Source organism: Hyperoodon ampullatus, assembly GCF_949752795.1.
Source record: "Hyperoodon ampullatus genome assembly, chromosome: 8".
Taxonomy (NCBI): Eukaryota; Metazoa; Chordata; class Mammalia; order Artiodactyla; family Ziphiidae; genus Hyperoodon; species Hyperoodon ampullatus.
The window spans coordinates 3,553,698-3,570,244 of NC_136921.1; the positions used below are offsets into that span (position 1 = coordinate 3,553,698).

The 16,547-nt window shown below is 54.9% G+C and overlaps 1 protein-coding gene across 1 annotated transcript; it reads left to right on the forward strand.

Moving 5' to 3' along the window:
• Window positions 1-1,147: 1,147 nt before the first annotated feature.
• On the forward strand, window positions 1,148-16,146 carry RAB17 (RAB17, member RAS oncogene family; the record flags this gene model as incomplete). The annotated part of the gene is made up of 5 exons (XM_079709797.1): window positions 1,148-1,304; window positions 10,556-10,707; window positions 11,957-12,082; window positions 15,668-15,761; window positions 16,034-16,146. The coding sequence occupies 5 exons, from the start codon at window positions 1,148-1,150 to the stop codon at window positions 16,144-16,146; spliced, it is 642 nt and encodes a 213-aa protein (XP_079565923.1).
• Window positions 16,147-16,547: the final 401 nt, after the last annotated feature.

The window sequence follows — 16,547 nt, forward strand, 5'->3', positions numbered from 1 at the left end:
GGGTTCAAGGGAACACATTCAATGACAACATAGGGATGCAATCAGCAAAATCCAGACTGGAAACCACAGGGCAGTCTGATTTCTTCAACAAATAAATTACAGAGAAAAAGAGGATGCATGTACATATACTGAGATTTGCAGGAGAATTAATAGGATGTCTAGGAATTCCCTCAAACTAATCTTCGGAGGAAGGGGGCTTTGGGGATGTGGGTGAAATAAGATTGGCTACAGCTGATTCTTGTGGAGGTGGATGATGGAGACCTGAGGTCCACCAGAACGACCTCCATCCTCTCTGTTCTGGTGCATGCCTGAAATTTTCTACAATGAAAACATATGCAGGGTTTGCCCAAATTAATTTTGATCACAGAGCCGTTTTTCTCCAGGGCCTATCACTGTGGGTTCTGAGGCTTTCAGTACAGTGGGAAGGACTGCAATGTTTTGAGATCCTTGAAACACCAAGCTTTTTTGTAAATAGATTTTCTTGAAACACCAATTTTAATCCATGAACCACAACTGAGAGAGTGCTGTACCTTTGAGGTATTTCAGAACCTTTTTGGAATAAGTCATAGGTTTTTCAAAAGTGAGAGGTGGTGGAAAGAGGAGAGTGAGCCGGTATGATGACTAGCACACAATCACTACGTCGCAGGGTATGAAGCCGTTCGTATGCATTGGCCACTGCCGGGCACCGTGGACACGCTTTCCAAGCACCTCACAACACTTTCAACCTGTCTGGGGGCGAAACCCCCACTTCCCACCTAAAATAGGGAAACCCAGTATGTGCTTTGTGCCAGTCCTCTCGGGAGGCAGCCGTCATGGTGGAAGAGACACTGGGAACAAAAGCTTTGGCATGAAATTTGGACTCCGCTATGGATAAGCCTTCCGTTTCTCTGTGTCCACTCATTCATTCATTCAGTCACCCATCCATTCACTCACTCACAGCAGGCGTATATTATAGCTATTGTTCACCCCACTTTCCAGAAGGGGAGATGGGGTGCAGAGTGGCAAGCCAGGTGCCTCTGACTTGGAGCTCCATTTCATTCAAGGCTGTCTGTATTCAGCCAGGGCCGCAGCGTCCCGGGGGCGCCCTTGCTGAGATTATTTGGCATCTGACATTCAGCCCCCGTCCATCATTGTCTCTCTGCAGGGCATGGCGCAGGTGGATGGGGCCCCCCGGCCCGGGGCTGCCCTGGGCCAGCCCTGCATCTTCAAGCTGGTTCTCCTGGGCAGTGGTTCTGTGGGCAAGTCCAGCTTGGCTCTCCGGTATGTGAAGAATGACTTCAAGAGCATCCTGCCGACCGTGGGATGTAAGTAACGGGACAGGGCACCCTTCCTTCATCTCCTGGTGGGGAAGCCAGGGCTGCTGACCCACATGTGGGGCACCTGGGGACGAGGCCGCCTGGGAATTTCCCAGGCTCTCCTGGAGCCTCGGGCAGTGCCTGGCACGTGCAGGGAGGGCATGAGGTCCACCCCAGGCAGGCATTCTCACGGAATCCAGAACTCAGACAGGTTTCAGTGCAACTGGAGTCTGCGGGGGCCGGGGAGGGGGTGGGTAGTGTATCAGGGACGGAGTTTCTGGCCCCAAAGAGTTGGGTGTGTGAGGGCTTCTGCTGGTGGAGGGGGGAGCCCAGAAGAAGAACCTGCCCCCAGGCTCTGCCACTCAGCCCCCTAGACAAGCCGGCCTCTCACCCTGGCTGGTTGCTCTCCTGCTAATGCTGATCCCTTTCTGCCTGGACTCGGCTTACCCACCTGGGCTGGGCTGGCGGATAGGGTGGGTGCTGTAGGAAGGGACGGCAGGGAGGGAGGCCCCTCTCACTGCACTGCTTAAAGAGGATAGCAAGTCATGGCTTTCAGAGGGGAGGGGCTTTGGCGCATCTGTGGACAACTGGTCTCCTTCACATCCTGTCTGGGGGTGAAAAGCCCCACTTCCCCCCTAAAATAGGGAAACCCAGTGTGCTTTGTGCCAGTCCTCTCGGGAGGCAGCCGTCATGGTGGAAGAGACACCTCACTGGGAACGAAAGCTTCGGTTTGAAATTTGTACTCCGCTATGGATAAGCCTTCCGTTTCTCTGTGTCCACTCATTCATTCATTCAGTCACCCATCCATTCATTCACTCATCCATTCATTCACTCACTCAGCAAGCATCTGTTGGGTGTGGCCTCTGTCCCAGGCCCACATTAGGTGTGGAGGATTCTCTAAGATGCCAAGCAGACACACCAACATAGAAACAAAGCACAAAATTCAGCAAACGGTATTAACTCCTTGGGGGCCCTCAATCTTCTCAGGAGGGTGGTTCTCAGGAACCATAGTCCCTGAGGAATATGGGGCCCGAAGGGATCTGCCAGGACCAGGCCCCCAGCAACAGTGGTGAGCAGGGCAGAGGCAGGGTGAAGCGCTGGCCCCAGGACGGGAACGTGGGCAGAGCCGGTAAAGACCGTGGATCCAGGCCGGCTGAGGGGCACGCAGGGCCACCTCTTCTCCATCAGCGGGAAAGCTGACACCGCCCACCCATGATATCAGACTGGGCTTTAAAAAAATACAACAAAGTGCCAAGTCTGGCTTCAAGGTGGGTTTCGTTGAGAGCAGGGACCACAGAAGGGGGCCAGGCCAAGCTGGGATATCAAGGGCTGTGTGCCTGGGTGTGAACCTGGATTCCAATTCAGGGGAGGGAGACAGCAGGGACCAGACTGGGCGGTTTGTCAGGTTGGATCTCACTCTAAGACCGAGGTCTGAGGCCACGGCTCACAGGCTCACTTGTTTTTGCAAATAAGGTTCTACGGGGACACAGCCCCGCTCATGCCTGTGTATCCTCTGTGGCTGCTTTCCCTCTGGAAGGGCGGCTTTGAGTTGATTGCTGGCAACCGTGACAGTACATCCCTCGAAGCCTAAAATGTTTACTACCGGGAACTTCCCCCCAAAAGTTTAGGACCCCTGCTTGAGAGCCAGTATCCTGGGAGGCAGTGGGCGGCCAGGGGGTGGGCTCCAGCGGGCATGGAGTGGCCTGGGGACTCACTGTGAGCTGAGAACTTAGCTCAGTGGGCCCAGGGAGGCCTGCAACTCTGACCTACCTTGTGGGGCAGAAGAGACCCATAAACACAGAGCCAGGCTGAGCCTGCGGGCGGTGCTGGCGTTCTGTATTTCTGGGGAGGGAAGGGGGAACGCAGACAAGTTCGCTAACTCTCCCAAGCAAGAAACCCGCAGGTCCGGCGCACTGCAGCTCGTGGACGGTGGGTGGGGTGCCCTGTCTCCCCGACCCCAGTCACCTCCACTGCTTCCTTTAGCTCCAGCAAGTCGGGGGCCAAGCTGTCACCCTCCCCAGGCTGTCCAAGTCACCCTGCTCTCTTCAGGGGTCCCACGAGGGTCAGGAGGGTGCACAGAGCCTGGGCTCGGGTCAGGGTGGGGGGCGTTTTCTTGGGTGGCAGGCCGGGGTGCGCCCTCTCCACTCCCGGTCCTCTGCCTGGCCCCAGCCCTCCTCCTCCTGCCCGTGCCCCTCCCCCAGGCCGGGGCTCATCTCCCCAGGACCCCGCCTCTGCCCTGGGGCTGGTGCCCTAGGCCTTGGCTTCCTGGGCTGCCGTGGGAGGGTGTGGATCAGTGTTGTGGCCCGCAGCCCTCTAGTTGAGTCTAGCGGTCCTTTATTCAATCAGCCACCAGCCTATTTATTGAGCACCTACTAGGTGCCAGCCACTGAGCTGGGTGTAAGGGACATAGAGATGAGAACGCCTTCCTTTGCTTTGAGGAGCTAAATCCCCTGTGGGAATGACGGTCTCCGCCACATACATCTCTGGGCCTACTTCACATGCCTTGTACACCTTGTGACCTTTGCAGGGGATATTATAAGGATTATTACGTTATTATAGAAATAAATAAATAATATTATTTATTATAATATGATATTTATTCACGTATTATATTCTATGTGATTTTATTAATTATTATGCTATGATGATTATTATATTATTATAAAAGCAGACACCCTCCCTTTTTGGTTGTTTTTTGTCTTGGCCACGCCGCGCAGCATGTGGGATCTTAGTTCCCTGACCAGGGATCGAACCTGCGCCCCCTGCTTTGGAAGTGCGGAGTCTTAACCACTGGACTGCCAGGGAAGTTCCCTGAATTTTCAGAGGAGGCAATGGACCACGAGTATCCCTTTAATCTAAGGGAGACAGTCTGTGTTGTACAGAAACCCTTTGAAGGCAGACACGCCCATTGCTCTCTCACTACGGCTTGGCTTTATGGGGGATAAGAATGAGGGCCCTCACTTCCTCCCCGGGGGCAGCTGGGGGAACAAGTTGGTGGTGCCTTGCTCAGGGCTTGGCTTGCAGGAAGCCCTTGGTAAATATGAGCTGAACTTACAAATGAGGGGACAGGGGACGGCCGAGGGCAAGGGCCTAGGCTCTCAGCGCCATGCTTTCATCTGTAAAATGGGATGTACAGTCCTCTCTATGGGGGGGAGGGCTTTGTGAAAGGTCGATCAAGGATGTCAAGTCACGGGTCACCACGTTATGACTTAGGGTTGGGATGCTGAAAACTCGGCCCCTGTGCACCGGTGCTGAATTGTATCTCAGAGACAGAGTTTTGGGTGAAGTAGAAAAGAATAGCTTTATTGCTTTGCCAGGCAGAGGGGGAGACAGCAGGCTCCTGCCCTCGAAAACTGTGGGTCCCAAGCCGGGAGGATTTAGTGAGGAGTTTTATAACAATGGCTCAAGGCCAGGGTTGCTGATGAGGACCAGGGTGTATGCAGGGCCTGCGCTCCTTTAATGTGGCCTCAGGTGGTCTCTTGATGAGGTTATCAAACCGTGATCTTCTCTGGAATGAAGTATGCTGACATCTATTTGTTGGGGGTTTTAGTTCTGTAAGGAACTCAAAGATATTGTTATATGTATCCCTTTTTTAAAAAAATAAATTTATTTATTTTATTTTATTTATTTTTGGCTGCACTGGGTCTTCGTTGCCACACACGGGCTTTCTCTAGTTGCGGAGAGCGGGGGCTGCTCTTCGTTGCGGTGCGCGGGCTTCTCATTGCGGTGGCTCTCTTGTTGCGGAGCATGGGCTCTAGGCCCACGGGCTTCAGTAGCTGTGGCACGTGGCCTCAGTAGTTGTGGCTTGAGGGCTCCAGAGCGCAGGCTCAGTAGTTGTGGCGCACGGGCTTAGTTGCTCCGCGGCATGTGGGATCTTCCCTGACCAGGGCTCGAACCCATGTCCCCTTCATTGGCAGGTGGGTTCTTAACCGTCGCGCCACCAGGGAAGCCCTATGTGTTTCCCTTGAGGCGGAACCAGGACCGTGGCCCAAGGCTGCACTGTTGTTTCTTGGCTGCCCCTCCCTTGTCTCTGCATCCCCTCCCTTCCCTGATTAGCAACTGTTTGAACCTGCCCTCTGGAACTCAGGGAAGGTCATGGGGGCTGGAGTCTGTTCCCTGCAAACAAAAGCGGGGGGCATGGAAAGGCGTCCGTGCCCAGGAGCCCCACAGGGTCCTGCTCGGTTTCAGTCGTCACCCTTTCCTGCTGCCCCCTTTCCTCAGACGCCCACCCTCACACTCCCGAGGGCAGGAGTGGGACCAGGGCCTGGCACGTCTTTGGTGGTGCTGCCTTCAGGGCAGGCCAGCTGCAAGACACTCCAGCCCTGGGGAAGAGCGGGGGTCCCTGGGCCCCTCCAGAGGGTCTGGATCTGTTGGTGAGTGTGTGGAGTGGCCCCACAGTGGAGGGTTACACAAACACTGGGCACAGCTCTGCAGAACAGCGCCTGCGCCAAGACAGGGTTCCAGCCGCCCTGCGGCGAGACCTGTCCTTCCAGAGGAAGCTGGAGCCGTACCTGTGACAGGCGGTGACAGACTCTTGTACCCAAAGCAGAGCCAGGGTAGAATTGAGCACAGCCTCCCGAGGGCGTGGCCTGCTGGGAGGAGACCAGAACCCCCTGAACTCCTGGCTGCCCCAGCACCACAAAGCCCGCCAGACCCACCTGAGAGAGGGGCTGGCAGGGGAGATGGGCAGCTGCCAAAAGCTCTTATGGTGGCTGGGGGCTTGGAGCACCAAGAGCTTCCCAAGATCCCACTGAGCTCCCGCGGACCCCTCATCCTAGAATCTTGAGGGCAGCAGCAGGGGACATTCTGGCCCATTTCCCTGCCCTGCACGGTTTAGTGACATCTTTGGAGGGGTGGTGACATCTAGTGCTTGTGTTCGGATTTGCTGGCAGAAGCCAGTTTGGACCAGCTGGGCCTTGCCTGGGGCAGCGAAGGTGCGAAAGGTACTGGATTTCGCCCCACCTCCCTTCCCTGCTGAATGAAACATTGCTGGAGCCCAGGTGACCCTGAGAAGTCACCCATGTCGTGTTCCCTTCCACTAGGAAGCAGCTCGTGACTTTTACAGAAAAGAGAACGCTGCAGAGAGGGCTTCAGTAAGCAGGATGTGCCGTTGATTTAAATTAAAAGGTCAAAAAGCAAAACATTTCCTTGTGTTAACATTTAGTTGAGACACCTTTTAATTGGGGGCAGCAGAATGCAAGTTGAAGAACAACCCCCAGTGAATTCTCTTGTCATTCGTTGCCCACTGGGGGTCCATTCAGCTCAGCAAGTGGAAGGCACGCCCGCTTCCAGAGGCTGGGGAGGGGGCCGGAAGTGTCCCCAAGTGTCCCCACCGCTGGGGCTCCCGTGTTGAGGACTGTGCTGGGGCCAGAGGAGGCTGGAGCCCTGCTTTGTGTCGCCATATAAAGCAGTGCCAGGTGGCCCCGGTTCAGAGTATCATCTGGTAAAAATGTGCCGGTGTGTCATCTCCACCAGCGTATTCTAGAAACGTGGACACTTCCGGGTTCTGGGCCCGGTTCTGGGCCCGGTCCTGCTCCCACACCCCAGCTTGTTGCCAACTTCATTTCAGGAAAAGTCTCCCCGTCTGTTTGAATATCTTGGAAGTTTATTTTTTAATCCCTTTTTGGCTTTAGCTGTGAACAGGTAGAAAATGTGGTCAGTGGGTTTCTGAACAAGGAAGGTGATACATGTGGGCTCTTTTGTGGGTTGGAGCCAGGAGTTCACGGGGCTGGGGGTGGAAGTTTGCTTCATATACCAGCCCGGGGGCCCACCTGGGGGGTCTGTGTCTCTCTCCAGGGGAGACGAGGTGCTGCAGTCTGTGAATATCCAACAGCCACTCATGCCACGTCATTGCTCGGTGTGAAAACCCTGCGCTCCTTGGAAATCGGTTGGGATTTTACATTGATTTAAACTCAACCACCAGCCATCGTTTTCAGAGTAGAAAAGGAAAATATCAGAAGCTCAGATTGTTAAGCAAAGGAGGCAAACCTGAATTTTATGCCCACCTGTAACCTGGCAGTGATGACTTTTAGGATGAAACCAAAATCGCATACGCAGAAGTGTGATTTGACCTGATAGCAAACAGACAAAGGGTGTGGGTAAAAGGCTGCTGTTCCCAGACAATGAGCCGGGAGAGCGGAGAGGGAGGGGAGGAAGGGGCGTCAGGTGCCACCCCTGCACCTCGTCTCTTTTGTCCTGGGTTTGACCACCGCCCTGGGAAGAGGGCACTGTTGACTCTTGGTAAAGGAGGAAGCTGGGATCTCTAAGGTTGAAGCAAGTCGACAGAGTTTGTTGCAGCTGATAGACTTCCCTCCAAGGCCCAGGCGTGGTCCTCACCCTCGTGACCTCAACAGTCTTAATGGAGCTTCTGTCCTGCTCAGTCCTGACAGTAGCCCCGTATGAGCTGGGAGCCGTCCGTCCTACTGTTGAGCTGAAGACGGCAGCTTTGTTTGACCTGGTGTGGTGTTCTGCTGGGCTGTCATAACAAACACCACAGACTGGGTGCCTTAAATGACAGAGGTTTATTCTCATAGCTCTGGGGGCTGGAAGCCCAAAAGCGAGGTGTTGGCAAAGTAGGTTTCATCCTGAGCCCTCTTTTCTTGGCTTATGGGTAGCTGCCATCTAGGTAACTGACTGTGTGCTTACATGGTCTCTTCTTTGTGTTTGCATGGAAGGGAGGGGAGAGAGAGAGAGAGAGAGAAGACAGACAGACAGAGACAGAGAGAGGAGACAGAGGGAAGAAGACAGAGAGAGAGACAGTGAGAGAGAGGGAGTGCATTCTTACAGAGGCACTAGTCCCACCCTGAGGGCCCCACCCTCACGAACTCATGTAACCCTAATCGCCTCCCCAAAGCTCCATCTCCAAATACTATCATGCTGAGGGTTAGGGCTTCTATATGTGAATTTTGGGAGGATACAATCATTCAGTCCATAACACCTAGGAAGTGTATCTGACTTCAAGTTTGTGGACAAGCAGAAAAATGCAGGATGTGCAGGCAGAGGGTGGATCAGCGGTTTCCATTTAGGAGTCACCCCAAACTAGATTCTCATGAGAGAGAATCATGATCTTACCCTTTCTATGCTAAAAATCTCAGCCCAGACTTGTCTCTTATTCTCTGTCTGTAGCAGATTGAATTGTGTCCCCCAAAAGACTCGTCCTCCTCCTAATTCCCAGTGCCTGTGAATGTGGCTTTATTTGGAAAAAGGGTGTTTGCAGATGTAACTAGTTAAGGATATTCCTGGATTTCGGGTGAGCCCTGAATCCCATGACTAGTGTCTCTGTAACAGGAGAACACAAAGATGCAGAGGGGTTGCCTGTGTGAAGACAGAGGCAGAGACGGGGGAGATGCATCTACAAGCCAGGGACCACCGACGGTTGCTGGTCCCCACCAGGAGCCAGGAGGAGGCGTGGAACAGATTCCCTCTCAGAACTTCTGGAAGGAACCAACACTGGAAACACCTTGATTTTGGACCTCTGGCCCCCAGAACTGAAAGAATAAATGTCTGCTGTTTTTAGCCACCCTTTTTGTGGTTATTTATTATGACAACCCCAGGACACTAACACATTGGCCTTGGAGTGAAAAATTTAACTTCAAGCCTGTGGCTACATTTACCAGAATCTCCCAACAAGCTTCCAACCCAGGCTGGGTCTGGGCAGGGCAGAAGCTTTGCCTGGAGTCTCGCCCCTGGCCCCTCCCAGTCCCTGGTCTAGTTCTGTATATGACATACCCCATACGCTATGGGGGAGAACATCTTTTTTTAAATTTATTTTACTGAAGTATAGTTGATTTCTGCTGTACAGCAAATGACTCAGTTATACATATGTATATTCTTTTTCATTCTTTTCCATTATGGTTTATCACAGGATATTGAATATAGTTCCCTGTGCTATACAGTAGGACCTTGTTGTTTATCTATCCTATATGTACTAGTTTGCATCCATCCCTCCCTCTCCTCCTCTCCCCCTTGGCAACCACAAGTCTGTTCTCTATGTCTGTGAGTCTGTTTCTGTTTTGTAAATAGTTTACTTGTGTCATGTTTTAGATTCCACATATAAGTGATATCATGTGGCATTTGTCTTTCTCTTTCTGGCCTACTTCATTTAGTATGATAATCTGTAGGTCCATCCATTGCTGCAAATGACATTATTTCATTCTTTTTATGACTGAGTAAAGTTCCATTGTTTATATGTACCGCATCTTTATCCATTCATCTGTCGATGAACATTAGGTTGTTTCCATGTCTTGGCTATTGTGAATAGTGCTGCTGTGAACATTGGGGTGCATGTATCTTTTTGAATTATAGTTTTGTTCGGATATATGCCTAGGAATAGGATCGCTGGATCATATGGCAACTCTTATTAGTTCTTTGAGGAACCCTCATACTGTTTTCCATAGCGGCTGCACCAATTTACATTCTGGGGACAATATCCTGGTGTTAGTAAATAACTATCTTAAAGTCACAACACTTTGGAAAGCTATGCTAAGGGGAAAACAGTCTTCAAATGAAAGGTGGATTGCCCAATATGTTGAATGAATGGTTTGGGGATAGATCTTTTGTTGTGTGTACTTATTAAGCAGGGATAAGAATGCATAAAAGTCCTTGCCCTCCAGATGCTCACTGTCCCCAGGGGTGACAGGTGAGAACACAGAAGTCTACCTGTGCAGTGGGTGAGTGATGAGCACAGGGGGGCTACTATAGACCACTCCCAGGGAAGGGGGTCCCAGCACTGCCCCAAGGGCTCACACTCAAAGACCCGGTGGACATGTAGGGAGGTGGGGAAGAGGAAGGATTCCAAGCATAGAGGTCAGTGGAGAAGGGAGGTCAGCAGGGAGAGTTGTGGATCAGGCCGGGGAGTTAGCAGGAGACCAGGAAGGATGCAGAGGAGGAGCTGATGTGACCGTCAGCATGCCAGCTACCTCGCTGGACACCCACGGGGTGACCCTGGTTGTCAGAGACCCTTCCATGCCACACATAGTCCAGAGGATTTGAATAGGACCCTGAGAGTCTATCTTCCCACCCAAAGCCTCTGTGGAATCTGCAAAGGTCTGCAGCAAATTCCTTACAACTCTTTGCTTTTTCTGGAAAATGCCATCTTCTAGAAGAGGGGTTTGCTGAGCCTTCCCCACTGAGGGTGACAGGAAGCACAGGGCTGGCTGTCTCTGGCTGGTTTGCTGAGCCCAGGGCTCACGCTGGTCCAGGCTGAGCCGTGGATAAAGACCTCGTCCTCCATGTAAAACTCCTCTGGGCTTCTGTTTCAGGTGCATTCTTCACAAAGGTGGTGGATTTGGGGGCTGCGTCTCTGAAGTTTGAGATCTGGGACACGGCTGGCCAGGAAAAGTACCACAGCGTCTGCCACCTCTACTTCAGGGGTGCCAATGCTGCGCTTTTGGTGTATGATATCACCAGGAAGGTGAGGCTCACCTGGGTGTGTCCCCGCCCTCCAAGGCACATGGACGCAACCTTCTGGCGGCATTATGTGACTGACCTGTGCTGGTGCTTTATGTTAAAATCGTGAGCACCAGTGGAGAATCCTTCAGTGAAAGTCAGTCACCTTCTCCAGGAAGCCCTCCCTGACAATCCCTCTTCCTGCTGCACAGTTAGGTTTGCGCCCCTCCGTAGTCCTCTTGGAGTACCCAGAACAGTGCACCCCCATCCATCACTCACGATTCCTTGGGTGCCCACTGAGCTGGTGAGGGGGGGTGTTATGAAAACAGGATACAGCCCCTGGCTGCATATCCACTCTACAGAATATCATCAGGCCAAACAGAAGTGAGCAGATGCTTAGTGCACCAGCAGGGAAGGGTGGGGTTCTATGGGAGTTGACAGGAGGGGCACCATGCTTCCTGCAGGAAGGCTCTAGCTGAGACGTTGGGAGAAGCAGGATTAGCCCTGTTGGGCAGGGCCGGGCAGGGAGGTGGCGGTAGGCATGTGAGCGGCGGGGCGGAAGGGAGTTCTGGTCAGAGGGCAGCGCTGGTGGAATTAAGGAGGTTGAGTGCCGTGCACGGAGCCCCTGCAGTGCTCAGAGCAGGCCTACTGGGTCAGCATGGCTGCTGGGGAGAGGGGCTGCATGGGACCCAGGGCAGAGGCCCCGTTCCCGGGTCTGTGGGGCACTGCAGTTAGGATCAGGGTTTCGGGTGACAGCCACTTCCCCACAAAGTGGTCCTTGAGGGCATCCTGGACCAGAGGCCTCTAGAGCTCCAGGTCTGACTCGGAACCTCCTGCAGCCCCCAGCCTCCTGCTGGCCGGGTGGGGACAGAGCTGCCTTCGGCCCAGACCACCCGAGGCCAGTGGAAGACCAGCCACCCCTGCTCAAGGGGCAGAACAGCCCTTGGGGCCCAACATAAGGCCAGTTGGATCATGTGCCGTTTTATGTTAAAATCGTGACAATCAGTAGATTCCTTCAGTGAAAGTTGGTCACCTCCTCCAGGAAGCCCTCCCTGACAGCCCCTCATCCTGCTGCACGGTTGGGTTTGCGCCCCTCCGTGGTCCTCCCGGAGTACCCAGAACAGTGCACCCCCATCCATCCCTCACGATTCCTCGCGTGGGTCACCTGGATCCTGTGTTTTACGCAGGGTAGCCACCGACACTTGCCTTGTCTTCCCTGGGACGGCTGAGGAAGACCACCCGGTTTGCCTGACAGTCCTGTTTTCCTTTCTCAGGGTTCCTTCTGCAAGGCGCAGCAGTGGCTGAAGGACCTGGAGGAGGAGTTCCGCCCAGGAGAAGTCGTGGTGATGCTGGTCGGCAACAAGACAGACCTCGACCAGGAGCGGGAGGTGACCTTGGAGGTGGGCCTGGGGACGGTCACTATGTCCCCGGAGCGGGAGGTGACCTTGGAGGTGGGCCTGGGGATGGTCACTATGTCCCCGGTGCAGGAGGTGACCTTGGAGGTGGGCCTGGGGATGGTCACTATGTCCCCAGTGTAGGAGCAGGGAGGGGCCCCAGACACACATGTTCACCTGCCCACACACTCATACACACACACACCCTACACGCGCACACACACACGTACCACTTCAGTTTCCCTCCTGGGCAGAGGTTTCTGGTCTCTCCTGGGAAGGTCAGAGCCAGAGGTGGTTGCTCCTGGCTGCGGGGAGAGCTGTGAGCATCACCGCAGCCTCCCGAGGGCTGGCAGGGGCGGGCGCAGTGCAGGGAACGGTTTCCATGAGGAAACCACGACCCTTCCCACCCTCTCTCCTTCTCTGAGTAATGCAGGTTTCAGATCTTTCTCTTTGTGTTCAATAAACTACTCAAGAAGGGCCAAATCCTGGGTTTCCCTGGTGGCACAGTGGTTGAGAGTCCGCCTGCCGATGCGCGGGACGCCGGTTCGTGCCCCGGTCCGGGAAGATCCTACATGCCGTGGAGCGGCTGGGCCCGTGAGCCATGGCCGCTGAGGCTGTGCGTCCGGAGCCTGTGCTCCGCAACGGGAGAGGCCACAGCAGTGAGAGGCCCGCGTACCGCAAAAATGAGGGGCAAATCCAAATTTTTTGCTAGGAAATGAGCAAGGGAGAGAGAACCCGAAAGCTGCAGTTCTTCAGAGAGAACCCGAAAGCTGCAGTTCTTCTGTAAAATGACCAACAGCAGAATAAATACTGTAGGCAGTTGCTTGTAAAGCGATGAGAGCCTGGAGCAAGCAGGGAGCAAGGGGTTCGTGTGTGTGTGTGTGTGTGTGTGTGTGTGTGTGTGTGTACAGGACGTGTGTGTACAGTGGTGTCTGCAGTGTATGTGTGTGTGTACAGGACGTGTGTGTACAGGACGTGTGTGTACCGTGGTGTCTGCATGTGTGTGTGTGTGTACAGGACGTGTGTGTACTGTGGTGTCTGCGTGTGTGTGTGTACAGGACGTGTGTGTACAGGACGTGTGTGTGCAGGACGTGTGTGTACCATGGTGTCTGCGTGTGTGTGTGTGTGTACAGGACGTGTGTGTACCGTGGTGTCTGCGTGTGTGTGTGTACAGGACGTGTGTGTACAGGACGTGTGTGTACCGTGGTGTCTGCGTGTGTGTGTGTACAGGACTGTGTGTACAGGACGTGTGTGTACAGTGGTGTCTGCGTGTGTGTGTGTACAGGACGTGTGTGTACAGGACGTGTGTGTACCGTGGTGTCTGCATGTGTGTGTGTGTACAGGACGTGTGTGTACAGTGGTGTCTGCATGTGTGTGTACAGGATGTGTGTGTACAGGACGTGTGTGTACCGTGGTGTCTGCGTGTGTGTGTGTACAGGACGTGTGTGTACAGGACGTGTGTGTACCGTGGTGTCCGTGTGTGTGTGTACAGGATGTGTGTGTACAGGACGTGTGTGTACCGTGGTGTCCGCGTGTGTGTGTGTGGGTGTGGGTTTTAGGCGAGGCTCTGGGAGGAGGGGAGCGCAGGATGGGGAGGGAGCTGGGCTACAGCACAGGGCAGGAAAGGGAGGGAGTCGGGGGCAGGGGGCGGCCAGAGGAGGCCCTGCTGAGCGGGCGCTGGGGCTCAGAGGCAGACATCCCAGCGCTGGTGTTGGGATTGGGGGCTTTATTCCGGGGCAGCCTTGAGTCCCTGGGGTGGGGAACTGCTGGGTGATTTAGGAAGAGCGTATGGAGCCCAGGTCAGGCCGAGTTGGGAGACGGGGCCTGGGTGGGGAGACCCATTGGAGCCGGGGGCCCATCTCAGGGGCGGGAGGGCCCTCCTCTCTGCTCTCCCAGGACCCCTGCCTGCGGGAGGGGGACCCCGTGGCTTAGACGGCACAGAAGCGGCCACCCTGGGGCCTGGGCTGTAGACCCTGGGCCCCCAGACCCCACCCTGGCTTCTTGTTCCCTCTGAGCTCCCACTGAGCTGGGCCTTGGGGGCAGGGGGGCGGGGGGCAGACCCCGGAGCTGCAGGTGCCTCAGCTGGGGCAGAGGCCAAGCTGACCTGTGGTCAGTGCAGCTTTTACATTGATTTTGGGGCTTTTCATCTTAAAATAATTTCAGAATTACAAAAATTGTTGCAAAAATAGCACAAAAAGTTGCCGTCTGCCCTTCTCCAAGCTTTCCCAAGTGTTAACATCTCACATAAGCTCAGAACAACGAGCAAATCAGGAAACGACCGTTCAAACTTCCTTACAGATCTTGTGCAGATTTTATCATTTTTTCCACTAATGCCCTTCTCTTGGTTCGGGGAAACCTGCTCCTAGATCTGGCCGTGGAGAGCGCTCCCCTCCGCTGGCCCTGTCACCCCGCCCTGTTATTCTTTGAGCTCTTCCTTCCCTTCTGGCTCACCAAGTTGTTCCAGGGTCATCTTGTCCTTTCTCGGCCCCAGCCCTGGAATCAATCATTTCCCCAAAGAGCCCTGGTTCCTAGTGTCGGGGAATGAATTTAGGAGTCAAGATCTGTGCACTGGCTGTGCTCATTCCACGGGGGGTGAGGTAACCGTGGCTCCCATCCTGGGGAAGCCCCAGGACAAACTGGCAGACGGAGGGCCGGGGACCTGCAATTTAGGGGCCAGAGGCTCATTGGACCTGAGGACAACCCCCTAACATGACCCCATCTAGAACCCCCAAGCTACTTGGGCAAAGGGGGTATTTGAGTTTCATTCATGTGATCCAGATATGAGCTACCTGAAGTCACTGAGTCTTCAGCTGTACTAGGTCACCTTGTCTTTTAAAATACAAGTAATAATGTCCCCATCCCTCTGTGTCTGGGAAAGGGCTGAGAAGCTCGTTGGGGGCTGGTGAAGAGCAAAGCTCTGCGGGCCAGGCTGGGGGTGGGGGGAGTAGACACCGCTGGGTGCCATGCTGTGGGCACGGCCGGCCCAGCCCCCAGGGGCCAGCTCAGTGTCAGGCACTGAGCACTGCGCCTCCTGGGAGGGTCCGGAGGCGAGGGGCCTGCACGGGGAGGCCCCCAGGTCCTCCTTCACCACCGCCTTCCCATGAACGCTTCTTCACTTTTCGGCCACACGAGCAGCCCTGGTGTTTCCCAGACGCCCTTGCTCCGTACACCCTTCACTCCACGTAGGCCAGACCCCTGTGGGACGGTGGTGGGGGACCCAGAGAAGGGCCGGGCTCCCACCAGGCTGTCCCCACTCCCCTTCCACGTTTCCTCTGTTCTCACTTGGTTTCAGAGCCCACCGGTGCCAGAGAACCGTGGTAGGGGCGGGAACCTCGCCAAGGAAAGCATCCTTGGACCCCGCTGGGGGTGCCGGGCTCCCCTGCCAGCGAGCACCCTCCCTCCCTGCCCTGCACTGCTCCCTGGTCTGGGCCCCCTTCTCTGGGAGCCCCAGAAACAGAGCTTGAGGAATGACGTTCTCTGCTGGTGCAATTGTTTCTCGGTGTTTCTTGGGTCTTCCTGTTAGAAGCCGTCTAAGTGTTCGTGGGAAATTTCTGATGATTAATGTGGGCTTTCCGTGGCCGTTTCCGTCAGGAAGGGAGGGAGTTTGCAGAGAGCAAGGGGTTGCTGTTCATGGAAACCTCGGCCAAACTGAACCACCAGGTGACTGAAGTCTTCAGTGCTGTGGGTGAGTGACCAGCCTCCTACCCGAGAGCAGGGGGTGGGGGGACCATCACTGGGTCTTCAACAGGTCTTCTTCTCTGGCGACCTGGGACCCAGCAGAACGTCCCCAGGGCCCGGAAAGTGGGCAGGAGTCAAGGGCCCGTGTTTCCTGCTTCCTGGAAAACATCAGGGAGGGTGGGACCTTGGGGGATGCCACGTGTGCAAGGTGAGTGCTGGGCTGGGTTGGGGGACTTTCCTCCCAACCAGGCCACGTCCTTCTCCTTCTGTCATCCACAGCCCGAGAGCTTTTGCAGAGAGAAGAGAAGAAGGAGGGCCAGAGGCAGCAGGGAGATGCACGGCTGGCTCTGAATGAGACGCCCCCGGGGCGGGGCAGATGCTGCGCCCGCTAGAAGGGGCCACTCCAGGAAGGGCCGTGGGGAGGATGTGCCCAGCCCACAACCCACTGGTCCGCAGGGCGAGCCACCGCCAGCTCCATGTCGATTGTGGTACTTATCCTGATTCACTGTCGATGCTGGCTTGCTCCTGAGTCCTAGAGGCTCTGGAAGAGGGCCTCCTCCCAATAGAATAACCATCTCCCAAGCTGGTGGGAATCATTCAGGAGAGGGTCCCGTGTCCAAGGCTCCCAGAGGGTGTCAGCTCCAGCTCTCAGACACCAGATACCGACTGAATCCCGGATGTCCTGGGGGGCGGGCACGCGTGACCCTGCCCTTAGCTGCCTGGCCACCGGACACTGGAGAATGAAATGGTCAGAGGGGAAATAAAGATCGGAAAATCACCCAGCACGCACTTG